General features: G+C 45.8%; 2 protein-coding genes across 2 annotated transcripts; both read right to left on the bottom strand.

Annotated features, from left to right (window-relative positions):
- Positions 1-638: 638 nt before the first annotated feature.
- BLMH (bleomycin hydrolase) lies at positions 639-18,206 on the bottom strand. Its single transcript, XM_029961361.1, has 12 exons — positions 18,151-18,206; positions 17,498-17,696; positions 17,041-17,150; positions 16,263-16,404; positions 14,954-15,042; positions 13,938-14,030; positions 10,153-10,308; positions 9,472-9,630; positions 9,307-9,374; positions 8,770-8,887; positions 6,840-6,909; positions 639-1,634 (listed from the first exon to the last, which is right to left on the bottom strand). The coding sequence occupies exons 1-12, from the start codon at positions 18,160-18,162 to the stop codon at positions 1,483-1,485; spliced, it is 1,368 nt and encodes a 455-aa protein (XP_029817221.1). The 5' UTR covers positions 18,163-18,206; the 3' UTR covers positions 639-1,482.
- Positions 18,207-19,816: 1,610 nt separating this feature from the next.
- TMIGD1 (transmembrane and immunoglobulin domain containing 1) lies at positions 19,817-23,721 on the bottom strand. Its single transcript, XM_029961291.1, has 5 exons — positions 23,643-23,721; positions 22,432-22,710; positions 21,382-21,660; positions 20,486-20,589; positions 19,817-19,864 (listed from the first exon to the last, which is right to left on the bottom strand). The coding sequence occupies exons 1-5, from the start codon at positions 23,719-23,721 to the stop codon at positions 19,817-19,819; spliced, it is 789 nt and encodes a 262-aa protein (XP_029817151.1).
- Between the last annotated feature and the right edge of the window lie 330 nt (positions 23,722-24,051).

Here is a 24,051-nt window from a genome sequence, read left to right on the forward strand (position 1 = left end):
ATTCAAGGACAGTAACAACAGCCTCTTGCTGCTGCTCCACACCAAATTCTCTTGTCCAAACAGCATTCCTGTTAGAATGTTAATCCAGAAAACATCAATCCCAGCAGATTGAATCATTTTGGATGACTCAAAGATTTAGTTTAGCAGGCAGGATTCAGCTTGGGATTTCTGATACATGTACGTACATGGAGACACACTTGTGTAACCAGCACAAGATACACTTGCAGAATCATTTAATAACTTCCTCCCTCTGTTGTCCAAATGGAAGAAAAGTCAAACCACACTGCAGAGCACCATGGCCATACCAAACATCCTTTTTTAGCTTGCACTTGACTTGAACAACATCTCTGTGCCACCCCACTCGTGTTCCAGGGTGGTGGTTCATCCTTACTTACCCTCGTTTGCCTTGGACTAAACCCAGTGCAGAGCAGGGAGGTTGGCAGGGGACACACAGACATTCTGGACTATTTAAATCACAGGATTAGTCCTGCTCTCAAACTATTTGAGTGCCTGTAGCATGTGAGATATGTTCACATTTTGGCTCACTTAGAATTATTTGCAGGTCATTAATGTCTTCTCATTTCATGAGTTACATGTGTCTCATTTAAAAAAAAATAAAGAAACCAGAACTGTGCCAGTCACTTTAGAAAGTGTTTATTCAAAAGCTTCATAGCACCATCTTGTTTTTTAAAACAACCAAATAAAATGCAGCAATTAAAACATTGGTTTTTCTGTTGAGCATGACACTAACTCCACCTGTGAACATATTTATGGTTGTTCTTGCTAATATAAGTGAAAAATAGCGCTCCTGTGCACACAGACACAGCACTGGGCCTTGGGGTGGGTTATCCAGTCCCAGCTCAATAATGGAAGAATAAAAACAAGTGAAACTGGATACCTCCAGGAAACAGTTCCCCCTCCCCAATTCTGCAGGAAGAGAAAAGTTTTCTAAAGGTAATTTTTAGCAGTTTCAATTTATATGTCCCCCTCCAAAACTTCAGCAAAACTAAAAATGTAAATATATAAAATATTTTTGGGCATTCTTTTATGGAACAAGTCAGAGCATAATTAGTTAATTAAGTATCTCAATGTGTTTGTTCTATCATCTAGCTATTAATTTTAAAGGGCCTTTCATGCCCATTTTTTCTAGGGAAAACACTGGTCAAAATAATTCCACTACATTACTACTCTGATTTGCATCAAAAATTTAAGGTAAAATCAAACTGCCATTGACAGCACTTGTCATGTGTTTTCATGAGGAGTTTTTTTCCTTTTCCCTTTTGAGTTTTGGAGTAGCCAGTCTGAGAGCTTTGATCAGCCAAGGCAGTAAAGCGCTATTTCCCAAGGATCCTTAACTTAATTTCAGGAATACGGACCAGGCCGAGCGCTTGGTCACGTCATCATTTGGCTATGGCTTCCGACCACTGGAATTCTCTATTGCATCTACTTCTGATGACCATGGAGAGGCAAATGCTCTGGAGTTCACTTGGCTAAAGCCCCCATGGGGTCCCAGGCTGGCAGGACAATCGGCTCCTGCTGCATCACTGCCAGGATTTCCTCTGGCACGTGCTTCTTGTCCACCACCACCTCGTACACGTACTCGGAGAACCAGTCGTCCGTCATGATCAGGTAACCTGGGGGTGAGAACAGACCATCACAGCACACAGCCAAGTCTCACCTGGGAACAGGGCATCAAACAGGACCTGCTCACACTGCTTCTCTCTCAAATCAAACCAAACCAAAGAAAACCCACAAGGAATTTAACATACAGACTGACAGGATGTTCTTCGTGTGCCCTGAAAGGCCAAGCGAGAAGCCCACTAGGAAAAACAAGTCCCAGAATACCCATAATTTATGTTTCCTCTGTTAAAACAGGCATTGAGAATACTCAAGGGAAATAAAATGCCTTAAAAAAAAAAAAGGGCATTTAAGGCAGAATGCAAAATTGAGTATCGGGCTTATGAAGTGTTCAGGATTTTGTGTAAAAGGTAATTTTCCAAATGAATATCCAAACCAGCTCTGGTTTAAGAAAGCTTTGCTGGTTTAGTTCCTGCAGTAAGAGGCAGCTGCCTGCTTTCCTCAAACATAAAGCCACCTAAATCACACTTAGGCTGAACCACATCTTAATTTTCCCCCTTAATATAATTCTTACAGAGAATTTCAGTGAACACCCTTTGAACTGGTGTGGGGCAAGTCACATTTAGAGGATCACAGGTTTGAGCAGAGCCACCACTGGAAACAAACTCTTCCAGGTGAGCTGAAAATGAGAGTGGCTGGGAGAAAGGAAGCATTTAGCAGACAGATGAGAAGGCTTTATGTAATAAAGTTCCTCGTGTCCTTAAACAGTATCATCACACAATCAAATGAAACAAGAAAACGTCCAAAGAATGTGGACAATAAACACATCTATCTACACCATCTTGTTTCTAAAGCAAGAGATCAGATAACTCCTATAAATTAAAACCCCTATCAATTGTAACCCCAGCTAGAAGCCATTTTGGAAACACTGCCAAAGGGAGCTGCCTTGATTATTCTCTCTTCAGGATATGAGTTCTTGGGACACACAAAAACCTCTCACTCCCAAGAGCCAACAAGTAATTGCACCCTGAGAGGATAATGAACTGTGCCTCTGACACCCCGTATCTCGGAGCCGACGGTGCCGATTGGGATCGCGGCGTCTGAGGAGGAGGAAGCGTCGAGCAGAACCTCGGGACATGCAAATAAGTCAGGTGGCTTTTAGAGCAATGACAACCACTTATTAACCACAGGAGACACCTCCTGCAGCCACCTGAAAATAAAGCCCCTGGAAGTGCCCGAAGGACTCGGTACAAGCCCCTCTGTGCCCGAGGGAGAGCGAAGGGACAGCGCCTGGCACAGGGCACTGTGGGCAGGAGGGGAGGCAGGTGCTGCCACTGGATGGCTGCACTTACATCCTTGGAATGCCCTCGTGCAGAAGAGCATGTGAGCAACAGCCAGGACAAGAGATGAAAAGTCCTAAGGGAGCTGACTTGGAGCTGGAGATGTATCACAGGAAAGTTCTTGTCATGCCAAAACAAGCAGATGGACCCCTATCCCAAGGGATGTGATAGTGTGATTTAGTATTGCCCTCTTGCTTGCTTTTAAAAAAAGATATCCTATGGGATAAGCTGAGGTCAAAGTTAGGTAATAATGTCCTGTGTCTCCAGAACAAAAGAGTACTCAGAATAATTAAACTTGCCTGGATGGCTGAAGAAGTGCCAATAAACCAGAAAGGAAACATTTGACTGGGAAGTGACTTTTTTACCTCAAAAAACAAGCAATGTTTGTCAGCAGCTGTGTTCATTCCTTGAGGAAAAACAGAGAGGATTCCAAGAAACACTTTTACAACAGATATAAATGTAACTACTAAATATTCAGGAGAGGCAATGCTAGGCTGCTGTTCCCAGGGCTTCCTTTTCTCCAGGACAAGCACTACCACAAGATTTCAGTCCTGCCCACTCCATGGGATGGAGTCAGTTATGTGCCCACACTCTGATCCCCAAACCAGGGGTCACAGTTTTTCCAGTCCTGTCCCAGGCAAGTCAGGGAAAACACGTTACCTGGCACCTCAGAATGTGTTTGCAGCAAAGCAAGAGGGACAACAAGGAAAAACACTTTCTTCCCTCCCAACAAAGTCATTTGTTTGCTCAGAGTTTAGTGACCCAAGACCAGTCCCTGGTGTTTTGTTGCAGGCTGGACCCTTTAGCACCCTGTCCAAGAAATACTGGGAGTTGGGGCTCACTGGTGTCCCCCACACCCAGCTGGGATGTGCCAAGTTTATCATCATCCTTGGCTGCCTCTTTGCTGATGTGGATTCTTGTGCTTGACTTACCCAAGCACTGCTTCCCAGATAAGGCAGATAAGATAAAAATCTTACTCTTTATCTTATCACAGCAAGAGAGCTCAAACTATGAGTCCTCACCCTCCCACACCAGCTGCTAATGGACACTGAGTGAAAAAAGTCAGGGCAGGAAGAAGGAAACCCTGTCAAGTTGAGTCACTATCCCTGGAGGGATGTGAATGATGTGTAGATGTGGCACTTGGGGACATGGCTCAGTGTGGGCTTTGCAGTGCTGGGTTAACAGTTGGACTCTGTTTGCCCTTGAAAGGTTTTTTCCAACCTAAATGATTCTATGACTTTAAGTCACCTCTTCTGGTGTTTGAGAAGGGGCCCTGAGGGATATGTCCAACTGCCCTTAGTTCCACTGCAGGTTGGGTGGTCATACCCAAGAAAATCAATTCAGGGATTCACCTCCCTGAGAGAACAGTCTGAGATAGAGCCAAGCTTCCTAGTTCTGATGGGATTTTCTGTCAAGGCACTTTTCCAGGCAACTCCCTAAGCAAAACAAGGGTATAGACAGCGAGCAAGACTTTCCAGAGATCGTGGTCTCCACCAGTACAAAGCAGATAAGGGACAGTGACTCACCCTGCAAAGTCCACACAGATGGGATGTGGACAAGGCTGGAGAGGGTTTATTCAGGTCACTTTGGGGTCCTATTTTACTTCAAAGGACAAGTAGTTCCTCTTAAACAGCTCTCGAAGAGCTCATTCTTGAAAAAAAATAAATCAGTGTATTTGGCTGCTCCAGCCCAGAAATGCCACTGCTCAGTCACAGCTCAACAGGTACCACTTGTAGCAGTGTCAGGGTTCAGTTATTGCCCTGTGATTTGGGAATAACAGCCAATTTTCTGAAATTGAACCCAGTCTTCATCCAGTTCTAATAAAGAACAACTGGCCAAGGAGCATATACAACCCACACAAATTGCTGACAGACACCTTTTAACTTCAGTGTTTGCAGAACTAACCCAAGTCCACTGGTGCTGTAAGGCAGCTGAGTAAGGCCCTTCCTTCCTGGAAGCATTCCTCTCACACCAGCAGCATCTGACATCACAAACCAAGCATCTGGAGTGTCCCAAAGCAAAGTGTTTGACAACCCCAGCACATTTTTATATTTTACATTCTCTATTATGCACAGAAGTGCTCAACAAAATAGTTTTACTTGGAGACAATAAAAAGTTTTGATGTTCCTTCAGTACAGATTTGGCTTTTTTTGCTTAATCCAACATCCCAAAGTACATTTTACTACTGTCACATGGATGAGCCCTGAAGGCTGAACGTCAACAGTTCCACTGTTTTGTCAAGACTGAAGATTTTTATTGGGATACTTTGCTGTGAGTGGATACAACTAACTCAGAACAGACACTACTGCAAGACCAACAGGCCACAACATAAATTAAGACACTTTTCCAAGAATATTCTATGTTTTAGTTAGTTGTTCATGTTATCAAAAGCTTATGAGTAAGACCACATCCTAAAACAGTTCTCCAGAAATAGTCTATTCCCAGAAGAAAATCTAAGACGTCCTGGGAAAGTTCTGCCATACCAAATCTTACAAGCACAACATTTGGGATTAATGTGCAGCAGAAAAATGTGGTCAGCAGTGACTGTTGTGCCCTGGGACACTGTCCAGCCTGGCACACCCAGCAGGGAGGCTGTGCCACAGCTGAGCCCACATCTGACCTGTCCCACAGAGGAGATGACAAAACCCACGGGCTTTCCCTCCCCTGCATTAGGAAAAGCTGAGTGACCTTGGCAGGGCAAAGCAGGGATGGCTCTCACACCACCAGCCCCACTCACCGAGGGCCTGGGAGGTCAGAGCTGACCCCCCAGCCCAGCAGAGAAACATCTTCAAGTCATTCCCATTTTCCATGAGCATGGAAGCAACTGGAAGCAATTTCCTAAACCACTGCTGAGCTGTGACTCAGGGTTGTGTCCACGCTGCTGCCACGTGCCAGTGCCTTTCCAAAGGAGCACCAGGGCAGGCCGGGACAGGAGCACGAGTCCGTGCAGAACATCCCCGTAAGGACTCGATGTTGTGCCCCCAGTGCCTGTCACACCAGAGAGCAACACTGCAGGGGTGCTGCACACCCTGTCTTTGGTACAGCTTCCAAAAGGCAGCCAGAACTATCATTTTTTCATTGTTTTTTCCACAGCCAGCTGTTGGAGCTAGAACAGTTTGCACTGCAGCTGTTCACAGCACAAGCTGGGACCAGCCATGCCCTCGTTTCCTTGTTTACAAAATCAGTAAGCAAAATCTTGCAGATTGATAAACAGTGCTTTAAAAGAAAACACAAACCACTTCAGTGTCACACATGGCTCAGGAAGGTTATTCAGTAACACCAGCTACAGGCAGCATGAGATCCCACAGAGGGGACAGCTGTAGTGACAGACTCGAGCTCAGCTCTGCTACCAAAAGCTTTAGTACATTTAGAAGTGTTGCAGTGAACTCTTTTTATTTCTGCTTCCATACCTGAAGGAAAAAGCATTCCTATACAATGCAGTCCTTGGAAGTGATCCTGTCTTATTGATACTGCCAAGCATTTATCTACTGTCCCCTTATGAACAGATCCATTACACATCCACAGGAATTCCTGGTATCTCACAAGAGAGGTACCATCACAGTTTTGGACTAATGCTACCAGATTTTTCACATTAGTGTTCTGCAGCAAAGGACTGAGCAACAAATAGCCAAGGTTCTGACCAGTGTGACAGAGCTGCTGGGGATTTTAGGAAGGGATAAGGGGAATTTATTATGGCTGGGAATTTACTTTGTGGTCAACAGCAGATTGGTGTCAAGGCTTAAGAAAATCAGCAGCCTCACAGCAATAAACTAAACAACTTTAAGAAAGTGATAATGAAGGATTTAAACCTTGATAAAATATGAGCTTTAGATAAAGTATCTTCCCATGCCTTCCACACACAAACCAGTCCTTATTTCCAAACACTATGTTCAGCCCTCTGTTCCCATGACCATAAATTACCTTTATTGCCACGGTCTTCACCCCAGGAGTTTTCCACTCTCCATTTCTCAAATGCATCTTCTTGCCCATCCTGTGACAAAACAAGTCAATGGCATTCAGTAAGTGCAGGACAGGCCAGGGAGGAGCAGCCAATCCCCTCCATGTCCAAATCCAGCACCAGCAACCACAGAGCTCTCCTCCCAACAGTCTGCAGGCACCACAGAGTTCCACACAATGCTAACAACAGTTGGAGAAATGTAACTTGCTAAAATACCTGTCTACCCACTTGCATAAAATCTGAGGAAATGTGGTCAGGAAGAGAGCCTGCAATAAATACATATTTTTACCAGAACAACACTTGAATTTAACTAAATTCAAATTTGGCCTTAAGTGACTCACAGAATTTAAGCAGCTATCCCTATCCCCCATCAGGGCATGGGGTCTTCTGAAATGCAGGATGCACAACTTGCCTGAACTGGGAATCAGAGGAAAAGAACAAGGACAACAGAGCAACTCCCATAATTCAGAACAGCATCAGTAAGAGCAAGTGCAAACCCTTGAAGAATCCAGCTGAAGGACACAGCCCCAAGTCTGCTGCATTGCTACTAAAATCTTTTAATATAAAAAAGTAACCTGAAAAAAACACCTCACAAATCCATTTTTAACATTCAATGGAATATTGTTGCAGTGCTTCTGTTCTCACTCAAAAATATAGGACAGTCCTTAAGGTGAGACACTTGAGAGCTCCCAGACAGGAACTGGGATGAGCATGTTCATGTACAGTAAGTTTTTAACCAAAAGGTGCATTTAATCCAAATCAATTTTTGATGTTGTAAAAGTATTACATTTTCAACTCAGTTTATCAAAGCTCCTTTAGCTTAAGTAAATGTTTAGTGTTAAGACATTTACAAACAAGAAGTAGAAAAAACTCTGCCCATTTTGAAAGTGTAAAAGCTTCTGAATTCTGAACTTGTTGTAGGATAACTTCTTTTAAATCATCTTTTGATTTCAGACACACCATCCGTCATCTACTGATCTTCTACTCCCTTTGTTAAAGAATTCAGGTCACATTTAGTCACATCTTATGCAACTGTATTTAAGTATGCAAAAATTAATTTAAAAATACAGACCATAGACTGGAGCTGCCAGTCACTCACACCATCAGTGCAAGTACAGGCTTCAGTGATGAACAGAAAAATAAGTTTTCAATGGAAGTGTTTAGAGCTCAGAGTGCAGAAAACAGGAAAAGTTATATCGAGTTGTAAAAAGTAACTTGGAAAAATTATTATGACTCAGCAGTCCCATCTCGAGTCCCCAAACTCCAGAGCTCAAGCAAACTTGTTCTGTGCTGTGCAAGCTGTTATTTCTCAAGCCAAGGTCATGTTGGACAGGAAGAGATCACTTCAAAGAAACTTTATTAAAGACAACTTCTGGAAATAAATGGAAACATCAACATTGCAGATAACCCTGAGTTGTAAGTTTTTACATGGTTCTTTTTACTGCATTATGTGCTTTGTTATACTGCCAGGAGCTGATTTAGTTGTGGATTCATCTCAGCCACAGAGCTATTTTGGACACTGTTTTCCTCCTCTAATTAGAGGTCAGAGAGATCCCAAGCCAGGGAGCTGCAGGAGGTTTTAACACTGTTACAGAGCCTCCTACAGCATTTTACCAGGAGCTTCATGCTCTAAAACAGACTGGACTGACCATGCAGTGGTTCTCCAATAAAAGTCTGTGGGCAAAAGGAAACAAGCCCCTTGGCATGTCTAAAATTCTTCCCTTCTTCTTAAATATTTATAGTTCTGAGCACTCAGACAAACAAACACAAGGAGAACAAACAACCAGGCCTTGTGGCAGAACAACTCACACACTGAGCCCAGAACACAAACAAGCACCCAGGATATTCCAATAAATCCCTGCCAGCCTCAGAAGTTCAGGAAGGAGACTCTACCTTCTCAGTGACAGCTGTCAGGACCATGGCATGGGTCATCAGGGATTCTCCAAAGATCAGGCGCTCTGCTTTGTTCATGTTCTTGATGGAGACACCGAACACCAGCTCATGATTAAATCTATCAGAAAGCCAAATAAGCCCCATCAAAAAGGATGCAGGGAGAGCTCTGACTGGTAAATCAGGGAATTAGGAGACTGCCCTGTCCCAGGAGCCAGTGCACAGACTGGCATTGAACAGAGTTCAACTAATTTTAGTGTCAGAATAAATGCAAAAACTGATCCCTTTAGGAGTTTCTCTCACCAGATATTAGACAATTTAAATAAGTGAGAATATTTAACAACTACTCATAGTGCATCTTTAAAGGATTCAGATTTAACTAACAAGTGAAAACATTTCTGTGCTGCTGAATTACTTAAATATAATCTTTTGGGGTATATAATCCAAAGTATGCACAAATTAGTTTCTTAAGCAGCCAAAGGACTGTTCCTTTCCTCACCAAATATCCCAAAGGGCATCCTGGTTTGATTCTCTACTCACATATTCAGGTCATTGATTCCCAGCTTGCCATAGAAGTGCTTTGCCACGTCACAGCCAAACCACACAGCCTGCAAAGAGAGGGAAGGGTCGTGTCTGAGCCATATCCCAGGGGTTTTCCATGGCATGGGCTGCACTATGCCATCCATGAAGAGAAGCCAAACCCACCTCTCCATCCTTAATAGATGCTGCAGCCAATTTCTTCAGGACCTCCACGGGCTGGTTGTTGTAGAGTGTTTTCCTGCCCCCAGCCATGTTGCCCAGGTACTCCACTGTGTACAGCCTGTTGTAGGGATTCTGGGGTCGAGGATCATTCACTAGACAAATCTGCCAAAAGCCAAGATGTCATAAAGAGGTGCAACTGAAATCTCTGAGCAGTGGATCTAGAAGGATTTCAGGGAATGGCTTTTGTCCCAGATACCTGCCTGTCCCATAGCAAACAAGCCACTTAACTGAAATAGCATTTTTATGGGTTTGTTTGTTGTTTTGTTTTACAAGTTCACCTCCTAACTGTGGCAGAGCAGCTCTGCACGTTATTCCTGCTCTAATGGCTGCCTTATGACCTGTTATGACTGGTGAGATCACTGCATATTTAATCATTACAAAATCATCGTGGAGCTGCAACGTGAGATCACAGATGATAGGAGGGCAGAGCACAAACAGCACAACAGGGAGAATAAACACCCCCCCCAAGGGGCCCTCTGCCTTGGGGGAGCAGAACCCACCCCATGTGCTGCAGTTACAGGGGGGACAGACTCTGGAAACAGTGGAGACAGACACTGGAAACAGCGGGAAATAAATGGCTTAGCAGCAAACAGAGGCCTTGGAAAGCCTTTCAGCATCCCCCACCTTGTCCTCCATGTTGAAGTAAGGCTTCACATGCTCGTTGTAGAACTGCACTGGTGTCATGGGGCCATACTTGTGGTAGTTCTTCTCCTTATCCCGGAATTCCCAGCAGAAGGTCTCCGGAGGGCTGCCCAGGCAAGTACTCACTATTCTGAACACCTGCCCAGAGAAGCAAACAGCTGTGAGCCTGATGGAACATGCAGGTCTGCCTCTCCTACCACAGCAATGCCACTGCAGGATGGATTTCCCCATGTGAGAACCAGCTGGAGAAATGGGATCTTAACGGTCACCTTTGAATAATGTGAATAAACACACACGTGAATTATTTGCATTTATCCCTTGAAATCTGGGTGTTTCAGCAGTTCAAAACCAATCTGAAAGGCCACAGGAAAATCAACAGCATCTCTCTCCATTCTCACACTCCGTGTTCTCAAGTAAACCACAGGCAAAACAGAAGCTTAAGGTTGAACCTACAAATTCCAGGTTATTCAAGGAATGCAGTAGCCAAAAGCAAAAGCCAGGACACTGCCCAGTCTCATTCCAACATTTCCTAAATAATTCTGAAGTTCTTCCAACAAGATACTCCCCCAATGCAAGAGAAACGTTACCAAATTGATTCTAGAAAGGCTTGAGCATTCTGCATCACCTGTTCCACCAGGTGTTTGCCCCATGCAGGGACAAACCAGACCTTCTAACATGGGCATTTTATCCCAGTGTTTCCCCTGCACTAATCCCTTTCTTTAACCATAATGTTCATTTGGATTTCAAAGATGGGCCTTTGTTTCTTTTCAAAAGCCCAGAATAATCTCATCTGTTTTAATAACATTTAACAACATCTCTGTTCAGGGCTGAGCTGGCAGGTTATGCAATTTAATTCCAGATCCCTGCCTGCTGCCTGTGACATCCTTTACAGCTGGCAGCTTTCTTTGGATTTTTAACACAAAAAGTTGACCAGATTTCAAGTCAGCCCCCTTATAAATCAGAACATGAAACTGCACTTCAGAACCACTACTGTACTTTCTCACAGGGCTTATCAGGGAACGTGCTGACACTGGCAGTGTAACCAGATGAGTGTCTTTAGGGACACTGAGCAGGACCTGCCACAGGTACTCTGGAGACAGAGAATTTAATCATAGTTAAACAGGTTTGAATCTGTTTTACTTCAGCTGACACTGGTCTTCAGCTCTGTCCATGTCTTGAGTACAAGGTAAGTCTCTTCCTTGCAAGGAACCAACAGGTTATTTAAAACAAGAGGAGGGGGAGTCAAATCTCAACTGCACCTTCTCCACTGGGATCCAGCTCCTGTGGTCTGTGCCAGCTTTCCCAGGCTGGCAGTCCTCACACTTTCCCCTCTTCTGACCTTTCCCAAAGCTGACTTACTCTTCCTGGAGCTGGTAGAGCTGATTTATATGGATCCTAAGGCTCTATAAGAACTGCCTTTGTGCTGACAGCAAAAGGAATGCACTGTTCATGTTAAGTAACACAGACCTGGCTGTGCACAAAATACAAATAAAGGTGTCCTTGCTCCAAGCAATTTAAGAAAACAAGCAAAAAGATTAATTACAGGTTGAAACAAGGGTGTGGGCATGAGGTTTTTACTGTAGGAACTCACACGTTTATTTCTCAATAAATATGTTAAAGAGCAAGTGTAAATCCCTGAACTACCATAAATATTTAATTTTGCACATACTGCACGAAAGGTACCATTTGCTGTGGCTACACCCACATGACCTCAGATAACCACAAGTGTTGAGAGATGAGGCTGTGGCAACAAAATAAGCAAGAAAAATGCCTAAAAGGAGAGCTGCAATCACATGGGCTCCAGGCAGAGGAAGGAAGGTGATGGAGACAGAAGTCTCCAGGGAACAGAGGCAGTGCAGCCTGGGAATGGCCTCCCTCAATTGTTTTGCCACCACACCCAACACAGGCCATCTCTTTGTATCTCACCAGCTTCCTCCATCAATAAATAAAATAAGCATATTTTAATTAAAAGGTGACTTATATCAACCCAGTGACAACTAGAACCAAGATAAGGCAAAGATATAGGGGCTTGTGGTAAAACCCAAAATGAGTAAGGAGGGGAAAAGGACACTCCTGATAAGGAAGAGTCTCTACAAAGGAGAACAGCAAAGGAGAAAAATTCAGTTGCATGAACTGCACTGATTTCAACTTCCGACCTGCTGTGCACTGGTTTGATAAGAGAATGTTTATACAGTTCTGGAGTGAATATTTAATTGTGTGTTCCAGTATAACTCCCCCATTTCAGCTTGAGTGCTGCTCCCAGCAGAAGCAAAATGAGATTTGCTATGCAAATAAAACCACACAGAAGAAAACCAAGATCTGCTTTGCCACAAAAAAAAAAACCAGAGGCAACACCACCTACATACATATAAACACATGCAAACCACTGTTACTACTGCAGGAAAAAATGCTGTGCTAACATCAGAGGATTAAGCATTTACAGAGCAGACAAACTGCAATCAGTTAATAACCCTTTAAGGTCAGCTCCAGGACCCCTTGTCAGAGGGCAAGAAGCTCTAAACAAAAGAGACATTTTGCAGTGTCCCTGCCCTAAAAATGACCATCTCCAGGAAGCTTTTGATGTCTGCTGTAAAATCCTCCAAGGGCTTTTGGACACTCACATGAATGCAAGTTACATTAATTCACCTTTCAGCTAAGAGCTGACTGGCAACATGCTGGGGTCAGCTCAAAGCACAGAATTCTGTTCATCTTAAGGCACAAATGCATTTCACAACAGTTTAGGTGAAATCCAGGGAACATGAATCAGTTTTCTTTTATTCTAACCTTAAAATTAGATAAAAAGAAGCTACAGGTTTTTACATGAAGTGCAAAGATGAAATTTGAAAACTCAAACCAGCACATTAATCAATACTTGCATATTAGTGGAACTGCCTAAAACTTCACAGAAATAGCCTGAGGTAGGTTCTGACTAATACTGATGTTGACTGGATTGCAGAAAAACTAACACACAACACCAAAACATTTGATTTAGTGATTCATCTAAAAACAAACATTAAACCACTTGGCACTGTATGTTTGAGAAATAAATGAAATATGTACTTTTTTTAAAGTGCATGGACTAGGTCAAACTAAAGCAGCCTCAACTTCTAAAGTTATTTTTGGCAGTTTAAGACCCAAGTATGAGTAGTACAGAATGAGAAAAATGACACTCCTGTTCTGTGTGAGCAGATGGAAGTTCAGGCACTGCAGACACTGCACTTGCAGGTCGAGTTAATTCACAGCCAGAAACAGAGGCTGTGATTCCTTCCTCTGCTGCCCCCCAGGATCAGCCCACGGCTGGACTCAGCCCTGTGCAGAGACCTCCCTTCTGTGGTTCTTTTCTGCTCTCTTGTGGGGAATCTTTGCACAACACTCGTGCTGCAAGATTTGCATTCAAAGCCATCAGAACGTGATTTTCAACCTCTTTTCTGCTCTTTATAAGAGCCTGACAGGCCACTATTTTGACCTCTTAAGACAAAATCCTGTTTTCCTGCAGCAAGGGGCAGATGTCTGTAAAGTGTCATCATCCTGAAATCTATAGATTCAAGATCTTTGTCTGGAAGTATGAGAAAAATCTCAGAATGAGGTGAGCAACAAAGCCACTGCAAAACAAATTCACTTGAATAGCTCCAACCACACTTCTAGTTGGGCAAAAAAAGGCACTTGTTTTGGCTGAACAAAAGGAAGAAACCCCTTCCACTCTGGCCCTGTGTTCCAAAGAGATCTGTGTCTTTTTATTTATTTACCCCTTCTACAAGTTTATTTACCTCTTCTATCATCATGTCCATGGCAGCACAAAGTTCTCCTTTGCTTCCTCCACTTTCCACCATGTTTCTTAACCGCAAACAATATTCCCTCATCTGTTTGAAAAGAAAGTCGTTTGATTAGAAGGGTATGAAAGGTGCCACCTAAACAGTTCCAGGACTTCCCATCTGGTTGTTTCAAGCACCTGTTTTACTCTTCACAGCATGTTTTCAAAATGAAAAGAAAACACCCTTCAGAAGGCTTAGTTTGAGATTGATTCACTAAAAAATAACAAGATAATTGAATGCTTTAAAATATCAGCAAAATATAATGAAAGATTAACAAATAGTCACAATTCAATTACAGTTTTCCAACCACTGATGTGAGGCTTGCAGCCATTAAGCTCTTAAAGCTTGATTTCTCTCAGTTCCATGACTGATGGTACAACATCCACACAACATCAGCACCTCTGTGACTCACAGAACACACTGTCTTCATACTGTAACATTTATTTTGCAATTCTAATGCATAATTGATCTCCTGGTTGATAAAAAGCAAGCAGCATTTCCCCACTGCATGCACAACTGCAGCAAGAGCAGCACACACTTCCCATTACTGTCACCATCCATAAGGCTGGGAACAGTGAGTGGGGCTCCCTCAGGACCAGTTGCTTTGCTGTGCTCAAGACTAGAATAACATTAATGACATACTAAGCTCATTTCAGCACATACTTTGCATTTTTTATGTGGATTTCAGCAGGCAGTTTTCCCTGAGCACATAGCATATGAACTGGAAAAAAAGTTATCAAATCCCATTGTAAAAAAAAAATATTTTAATTACCCTTCTTATCTAGCTATCTAGCACCTTCCCAGGTTAATTAATTTCTGTAGTTCAGGGAGTCAGTTAACACCTTCCTTCAGACCAAGCTGGGCACTTCTAGAGTGAAAGCTGATTTTTAAGACTCACTGTTTTGAAAATACATTTTTTCATCTTTTTTATCAAATCTGACAGTCATTATATCATCTAAATCAATTTTTACCTTATGATTCAAGATCTCATTCATCCTCCTAGTAGCCTCCGTGGTGTGAGACTCTGGGAAGTATTTCTTGGGGACAACACCGTACTTTTCTAAAAGACATAAAACTACAGGTTAACAACTGGCTTTTCCACACAACAGATGCTCATACTTTGCTTGTACCCATGTAAAAGCTAAAGAGAGTTTGGATTTGTGCAGAGATTATAAGGGAAAGTCTTTTACTTAAAAAGTTAAAAGTACTCCAAGTTTACATTTTAATTTGTGACTGTATCTTCACCTCTGAACCACGTTCCACAGGGGTCCCAGAATGTGGAATCCCTGAACTGCTCAGTATCATTTAACTCAACACTTAAAAGTTCTAAACTAATTAGTGCTTTTTTCACCAGGAAAAAGAAAATCAACTTGATTACTTTAAAATTAAGCTCCTGAAATACCTTCTAAAGATTTGGCTTCATATGAATCACTACGTAGTTTACCTACAGTTAACTGACTAACTTCCTGGTCTCCTTTCCTCCTCAATACTTATAAAATATCAGCAGCAGCTCAGTTGTTTCCTACGTTGTGGTACCAATAACAGATCACACCATGCAAGGCTCTGGATGTAACTGCAGCAGCAGAAATCTTCTTTGCCCTGATTAAGTATTAATAACAAATGAGTGAGGGGGAAAAAGGAACCTCCAGGCCTCAAAGAAACAAATTCCTTTTGTGATTCTAAATCTCTGTTATTGGCTTGTTGATTTACAAAAGGTATCACATTGTTTCACAACACAAATGAAAGCAAGTGCTGGTGTAATTAAGTCTCTCCATCAGCGTAGGATCCCGTTTATGCTGGATCTTTGTAAGACCAGCACTGCCACATTCCACATCAATTCCCTCTCACTGGTCTTTGTACCAACTTCAGGTTGCAACTCCAAGTAGTTTTGCTCCTGCCTGGTAGACACACCCAAGTGTAGCCACGTTTTTTCCTTACCTTGTGCCCTAAAAACTGTACACGTGGATATAAATAAGTAATGTTGAGCTGACAACTGGAGTAAAAAGGGATTGAACCTTTTTACTAAATGGGAAATCTGGGATATCTGATTATTTCTGTTAATTTTCTGAGCTCTTATCATCAGCAGTAATATGCTAAAGCAATGCAAGAGAATTTAAGCCCAGCATGAAAAAGGTCCTTGGTTAGGAAAGGTAGTGGTTAATGGCATTGTGTTCCTTGGCAAATTCCCAGGTCCCAAACTCAGTTTCTTCTTCTGTTCCATTCCCCACCTCAAACCAGTCTGCAATTTCAGGAAGGGCTCCTAATGACCAATTCTCTTACCAATAATGTTAACCAGCATATCCCACTGTCCTCCATCATTGGTGGGGTTGGACAGCAGGAACTGGACCAGTCTTCCTTCCACCGGCTCCTTTTTCTGGGCTGTTTCCACAAAAGCATTTAAAAAGTAGTAACAACGCTCCACCTGAAACACACAGGGAAAAAAAACCTTTTAAGTCTGACATATAATTAATTGCTGAACATTCAAGTTGTTTGGAAGTACAAAATAGATGAAGCTACTTCCTGCTCATCCACTGAAATCCTTATTTTCCCCCTCTAGCATTCCAGGGGCTACCTCTTTGTTACAGAGCAAACATTTAGGAGTGAGTTAGCTCAGAGCTTGAGGGTAGGGGAACAGGAAATGTGAAGCAGAAGTTATGCAATGAAGCCTGGCCCAAACTAGCACTAGATTCGCTTGATTTCCCTTAGGGGGATGAGCAGACACACAGCAGGTGACAAGCATGAGTGACAATCACATTTCCCCTGAGCCTCCAACAAGTAACTTATGAAATATCAAGTAACTCCTGAAGTGTCAAGTAACACTTGAAAAAAAGACTTTTACTATTCCAAAACATCAACATGTTGACAACTTTCTTCTCAAGCTGAAAGTCACACTTTGCTCGACCTGCATTTAAAATGCATTTTTAAAAGAACTTTTGAAGTTTCTTCCCATGTGTGTTTTCCAGATGTATTGTTAAAACAACCCAGCCTAAAAGAAGACCTGTCCCAACACTAACACCTGATTGCATAAGCCACCCTAGCACAACCCACACGACTGTACCTTATCCCAGAAAAAGAGATAGGACTGGCTGAACTCAAACTCTTCAATGTTGTATTTCTTCATGAAAGGAAGACGCATCGCGTTGAGACAGGAAAAGATCCAGCATCTCCCTGAGAGATCAAAGGAACAAGGATTAAAGTGGAACGCCTGCACTCAAGAGCTGCACAACAATTCCTTTTACCACCAGATTCATGACACAGTTCTGCCTCCAGCCTTTGGCCAGGGCTGTACCACACCAAAAAGCTCTGAAGGACTTCTGAAATCTTCCACTGCGAGCACCGGTCTCAGTTACAGGAGGAAAGAGAGGGAAACGCCGCAAGCCTGAAGTCTGTTATTAACTCAGGAGATGCTGCAGGGATTCAACTTTGCTCCGGAGCCCGGACAAAGGGCTTCCAGAAGCACAGTCAGTGTTACCAGTCAATCCCCAAACACCACCCCCGGCCCAACCCCCTCTCACCGGAGTTCTTCTGGTTGGTGACGGGCTTGCCCTCGGCGGGCACGGCGTGCTGGAACACCTGCACGGTGTCCTGCACCACCTGGCGCTGCAGGCACACCTCCAGCGGGTCGTTGCATGTCGCCACGTTCTGGGCCAGCAGGAACTGCGGCTCGGCCCGCAGCCGCCGGCTGAAGGCGACGGCCTTCTCCGTGCTCAGCCCTGCCGAGGGGACACGGGGACACGGTCGCGGCCAGCCCCGCACCACCAACGCCCCCCGAGGAACCCCCTCCCCCTCCCCGGCCCATCGCAGGGTCTCCCGGCCCCCCTCACCCACAGCCCCGGTAACGCTTCCCCCTCCCTCTCCACCACTGCCCGGGTAACCCCCCAGACCCACCGCTGAGGGCACGGCCAGTCCCCCACCCCACGGACTGGATCCCCCGCCCGTAGCCTCGCTAAGGGCCGGTAATCGTCCTTCCCCACCCCGAGGTAACGGTGAGTCTCCCCCCCCATCACGGACAGGGCTCCCCCGCGCGTAGCCCCGGTAACGGCTGCCCCCCCCTCCGCCAACACCCCTCACCCCATTAAGCCCCCGCCATGGCTGAGGTACCGCCGTGCACCCCCTTTGCCCCCCAGCAGTCGCGAGAGAGACCCCGGCTCCCTCCCCCCGCTCACGCGCGGGCGTTCATGGCGGCACCGGCGGCGCGCGCTCCGGCACGGGCCCGAGGCGGAAGCGGCTCTTATAGCGCCGGCACCGGAAGCCGGAAGAGGGGCCTGGGGCCGCGGGCCGGGGCGGGGGGGGGGCGAGCGGGGATGGGAGGGGGGACGGAGCGCGGTGAGGGACACGATTGGTGTGGGGGTGCCGCTCCTGCCCCTCATAGCGACCCCCGTTACCGACCCTTCACAGAGACCCCTCATAGCGGCCCCTCACACAGATCCCTCATAGCGGCCCCTCACAGAGACCCTCACACAGATCCCTCAAATCTGCCCCTCACATTGACCCCTCACACCGACCCCCACAGCGACCACTCACACCAACCCTCACAGCCGCCCCTCATACCGACCCTCACAGCGACCCTCACACAGATCCCTCACACTGACCCTCACACTGACCCCTCACACAGACCCCTCACACTGACCCTCACACAGACCTGACCCTCACACTGACCCCCACAGCGACCCCTCACACCAACCCTCACAGCCACCCCTCACGCTGACCCTTCACAGCAACCCTCACACTGACCCCCACAGTGATCCCTCACGCTGACCCCTCACGCCTGCCTGAGGAGCAGCAGTGCCAGGGGCTGTGTGTGGCTTCAGGCAGCCACATTCCCTCAGGGCTGGTGTCACCCTGGGCAAGGGACACCCAACTGGAACATCCCCATCCCACTGTTCCCAGCTCCACCCCTGCAATGTCATCCTGAACTCTGCTGAGTTTGGCACAACGGCAGTGTTGGCACCAGGCACTCAGGAGCATGAGGTGGCACCGACATGGTCCTCCCTGAGCCCTGGGGAACGTCAGTCAAGGACACGCTCTGGATCACGCTCCGGATCAGGCTGCGGAGTCTCCCTGATGAGTAACAGCCCTGCTCCTCCGAGAAGAGTGTTGGCGCACTGCAGTCTCAAATTGATTTACAGCACACTGTGTTTACTTGCAGTATTAGTAATGTACCATCCAAGGCATGATGAGGCCTCCACAGCTTGCCAGCACCTTGAGAAAAGTGCCTGAGTGGCACATTTGTTGGGAGAAGGGGTGGATGGAGAGGTTTTCCTGCCACTGTGGTGCTGGAGCAACACACTGGAACTTCACTGCGTGCTATCGAGTGGTTGGGGCTGCCCCGAGCCCTGGGGTCTGGTCTCAGCCACAGAGACAGGACGTGCAGTGGCAGTGCTGAAGTGCCAGGCAGCTTTCACCCTCACAACAGGAGCTGAGATGCCCAAAGGATCACTGGGAAGGGGCAGGAAGTTGGGTGACCACCACCCCAGCACCCTGTGGAATGGCACTGCAGGACAGAAAGCAGCTGCCAGCTCAGCACCTCACTTCATTTGTGTGCATCGGCAGCACAATCTGGGGCAATCCAGTGCAGATTCCTCTGTGGACTGATCCACAACCCACATGCCTGACTGCACGTGCACTTTCCTTGTCGGAATAAGCATGGAGGGGAAGAAATGGCATCATCTCAGGCAACCTCCCCTCCACAGCAGTGCTCTAAGCAGCAGGTTAGAATCAACAGGTGCGAAGAACCAGTTATAGTTTGGAAAAAAACACCATATAAACTTGACCCTGAAAAACTTGTTTCAGTGCTTTATCTCATCATCTCACGCAAGGCCTTAGTTCCACCCCTAGAACTGATGTTTTCTGGGCGTGCACAGGAACCTTGTGTTCTTCACCTGCAGCAAAACGAACAGAAGAAATGAAAAATCACCTACTGGGAAAAACCTCCTCACAAGTGAGTTGAATTCATCTGGGCTGAGTTCAGCTCCAGAAAGCACCATTAACTTTTATCCCCAGTGCCTCCATACATAGCCAGGGTGCTGGGATGGCCAGGGCAAGGGCAGGAGCCTGGGGCAGGATATGTGTGTGTCTTGCCATATTCCCAGGGACCACTCTCCACTGGGAGAGAAGGTGTGGGTCATGCTGAGTGCTCTTTTCCAGGTTCTGGCAATTTTAAAGAAGGAAGTTCATTTGGAATAAGCACGAATAAGCAGAATACTTACAGAGCTGTTTCGCTGTTTGATTTCTTGAAGCACTGAAAAGAAAGAAACAGTCTTGTTATCTTTCACATTTCCTGACCAAAGGGATATTGTTACAAATATCTTGCAAGTATGTGATGCCTTCTTTAAAATATCTAATATTTGATTTATCTACTGGTAATTCTAATGCAGGAGGAAGTATCTAGCAGTTCTCTTACAGTGAAAAGCAACACTATGAAGTAGAATAGAAAAGGCAGAAAAAAACCAGATTATTGCAACAAACTATTTTTTTCCCTATGAAACTAGAGCTTTCCTTACCTTACAGAATTTATCTCTTCGAGCCACAATTCCAAAAAATATCGCGATTGCAACCACCACGACAGCAGTAATAACAGCCTCTTTGGGAAAAACAGCTTTTTTATCTGTCAGGAAAGAGGAGGTTGGATATGTGATAGATTAGTGCAGTCATATAACCCAGAACATTTTACAGGACTGTAGAAAGACCTGCTTCTTTTCCCACAGCTGTCACTGTTGCTCTCTCTGCTGTTTGCAGGCTGACTGTGTGTGTTAGTCCTCGGGAAAGAAGGGAGCTGAGCTCGTGTTTTAGCTAACTGAGGAAGAATTGAAACATCAGCTCCAGAAGAAGAGTCTGTCCCCCAGGCACTGCTATGCTCAGGAATAACATGACACAGGTAACATTGCTTTTTATCTTGTGCCGGGAGTATAGAAATGAAAGGGGCCTGGATGGGGGGTGGGAAATAGATGCCTGTGGGTCACCTCACCTCGTGTCACCTGTCTGAGACCTGAGCACCCAGCCCCATTTCTGGAGCACAACTTCTCTTAAGAACCTTAAGCAGCTCTTTGGGCTTGACAGAATACTGTGGCCAAAGACACTTCAAATAAGACCTGAGCTGCTTCAAACCACGCTCGAGTGTGCCCTGTCAGCGTGGGAGGTGTGACAGTGGGATGAGCCTGCCCTGGGTCACAGTTGCCAAACACCTCTGAATATCAGGTAGAGCAGGACAAGCCCTTCCTGGTGCTGTGGTGCCAGGCACAGGAGCAGGAGAGCTCCTTCTGTTGCTGTGCCCTCAGAAGTTAACACAGGGAATTTTCCACATTCCACTTACACGTCTTAATATAAATGGATTGCTGCCATCATAAAAGAGAATGGAGAATTAATTGTAAAGCTTATTGTCTAACAGCAGCTTTGTTACCTTCAATTATCAGGTGGAAATCCTTTGTCCCCTTTCCCAAGGAAGATTCCACCACACAGGTGTAGGTCCCATTGTCAGACTTCTGTACTTTTGTGATAGAGAGCTGAAAGACCTCACTCGTCTGGCGGAGTACATAACGACCCTCCTGGAGGGTCAAGTTGTTGTTGTCCTTATACCAAGTTGTTTGGGCTTGAGGGTTGGATTTGGAGTTGCAGGTCAGGGTAACATCTTTCTCTTCTTCAATTCGGAGGGTCTCTTCTCCGCTCAGCTGGGGAGGAACTGTTCACAGCAATGCAGTTCAGTGGGCCATTAATAATGCGGCTGGAAAAGCCCTCTAAGATTGAGTCCAACTGTTAACTCAGCACTGCCAAGGCCACCCCTAAAACATGTCCCCAGGTGTCACACCTACAGATCTTTTAAATCCCTCCATGGATGGTGATTCCACCACTGCATGGGGCAGTTCCATTGATTAATAACCCCTTCAAGTGAAGAAATTTCCCCTAATATCCAATCTGAACCTCCCCTGGTGCAACTTGAGGCCGTTTCCTCTTGTAACTTGTTACCTGGAAGAAGAGACTGACCCCCCGCCTTGCTCCAATTTCAGGTACTTGTAGAATGGCCACCATTAAACATAAATTCCCTTCACACATCCCTTGTACTCCTTGTTCAGTGGTCTAACACATCACAGTTGCACAGCCTTTCCTGATCCCAGGAATCAGCAGGGAAATCAGTGGCAGAGACTGTCACTCCTGTATCTCTTGTGCCCTGGCTTCTACTCCTGGGAAAGAATCTAGGTGGAGTCAGGGCCATATCCAGGACCTCTTTCTTAAGGGCCTGCCCAGTCCCTATAAAAGAGGCCTTGGATCAGGCCATAAGCACCACTGTGGGAAGGGAGTGTCTTACAACGTGAGTTATCTCCTCCTAAACACATTTTTTCTCGGTGAAGGCAGCACACAAGGGTGTAAAACACCGCCCAGACACCGTGCTGCTCAGCCTAGGGCTCCATCCCACCCCGGCCATTCCACACAGAAATCCACCCTGGAGACTCACACTTGACATCCAGGATCACAGACACCTGCACGGACTTGTCCCGCGCCAGCCGGCACGTGAAGGTGACTCCGTTGTCAGACTCGTTGACTGGGTGTATGCAGATGTGGCTGATGTTCACTTTATTGCCATCTTTCAGACCCACTTGCCCAGCTCCCCGGTACCAGAGCAGGTTCTCAGCCTGGCTGCTGTTGTGGACGAGGCAGGAGAGGGAGACTGAACTGCCACGCGTTGTAGACAGGGGGAAGTCGGCAGCGTGGTTATTTATGGACAGCTCCAAACCTGCAGGAGGAGGACAAGGACAGTAAACTTCCTAAGCCATACCCTTCCCTGCTCACTTGTCCATGCCTCAGCCTTGGAGGAGGGATTGAGACTTTCAGTCTTCAGCATAAGAGCTGTTCTCAGGTGGGGTGTTAGTTTTTGAGACAAGAACTCTTCATCACAAAGCTCCCTTTACAGTTATTTAAAACAAAAAGTCAGGCTTTTGCAGCTGACCAACAGAACACCAAGGCCTGACCTGTGACAACAAAATGTCTCAAACCCAGCAGTGAGCACGTAACACACAGCAAAAGATCATCCCCATCCTGCTGGTCTTCCCCACCCTCCTGCCACCAATCACTGTTGCAGTACCACTGTGCCCTCGGGTTTTCTGCTCACTGTTTGATACTCTGTTTTTCAGCTGGAGCTGGATGTCCTTGGAAGTATAAATTAGTTAATCAGCCCCTCAGCTTTATCCTGGACAGGCTGAGTCTGGCAGCTGCAGAGTTGTACAAACCTCAGGACATACTAAATGAAATAACTTTTTGTAATGGGCTGAAACTGCTGTAGCCTGGGTCATGGATTAATGAACTATAAATATAGCTTGGAATATAAAGTCTTGTGAACATAAAGAATTCTGAAGCTGTCTCTTCCCTGGTGTTCCCAGGTGGCCAAAGCTATCACCACTTCTCACTGCTTAGAGCAGGTTTGGAAACTGTGCCCTCATCAGTCCTGTGCAGCTGCCACAATACTGTTTTAAAATGCTGAAACTCCCCCATTCCCTTCTCTGCTACTCTCAAAATCAGAGGCTGGTTTTCAGAGTCCTCTGGGCATGACCTCCAGAACACCCCAAAACTGGGATGCTGCTGTGGCACATCACCCAGCCCTGGGCAGTTTCGACTGTCAGCGTGACAGAGCTTGGACAAAGCCACCAGAGATTTTTTTCTGTTGCTTACCTGTGGCTACACATGCCAGGAAGGAAATGGCAAGGACGGGTGCTCCGTAGGGAATGGTGAGGCTGTGTCTCTGTGCCATCTCGGAGGGGCCCAGCTGGTGTCTGTGGAGAGAGGGTCACAGCACTGCTGCCCCTGCTGGGGCTCGCAGGGGTTAATCCCTGCTGCCATCAGACACCCTGGGGAGAGTCCTCACAGCAGGGACAGGGTCACCAGGGAACAAACTGAGCCGATTGTTGCAGGGCATTTTCCAGTTAAGAGCAGATTCAAGGGGGTTGGATCTCTCTAATCTCCATTACATGAGTTTGTTGTCCCTAATCATCTGTCAGGGGAACCCATCTCTGGGCCGTGTAGCACCAGACTTACCTTGGGGAGAGTCTCTGGAGAGGCTGATTCTGCTGAGAAATGCACA

The sequence above is a fragment of the Manacus vitellinus genome, unplaced genomic scaffold (genome assembly GCF_001715985.3).
Source record: "Manacus vitellinus isolate BGI_N305 unplaced genomic scaffold, ASM171598v3 scaffold_32_pilon, whole genome shotgun sequence".
Classification (NCBI taxonomy): Eukaryota; Metazoa; Chordata; class Aves; order Passeriformes; family Pipridae; genus Manacus; species Manacus vitellinus.

What these genes read in the sequence shown, in the direction of transcription:
- BLMH (XM_029961361.1), bottom strand. An exon ending in ATGAGATCTTGAATCATAAG is followed by an intron (nt 14,031 to 14,953) that starts GTAAAAATTGAT and finishes CTTTTCAAACAG; the next exon opens with ATGAGGGAATATTGTTTGCG. An exon ending in TGAAGACCGTGGCAATAAAG is followed by an intron (nt 1,635 to 6,839) that starts GTAATTTATGGT and finishes TCTCACCCCCAG; the next exon opens with GTTACCTGATCATGACGGAC.
- TMIGD1 (XM_029961291.1), bottom strand. Translation starts at nt 23,721, where the DNA reads ATGGCACAGAGACACAGCCTCACCATTCCCTACGGAGCACCCGTCCTT. An exon ending in TTTCCACCTGATAATTGAAG is followed by an intron (nt 20,590 to 21,381) that starts GTAACAAAGCTG and finishes CTTTCCTGACAG; the next exon opens with ATAAAAAAGCTGTTTTTCCC. An exon ending in GAAGAGATAAATTCTGTAAG is followed by an intron (nt 19,865 to 20,485) that starts GTAAGGAAAGCT and finishes GTTTTGCTGCAG; the next exon opens with GTGAAGAACACAAGGTTCCT.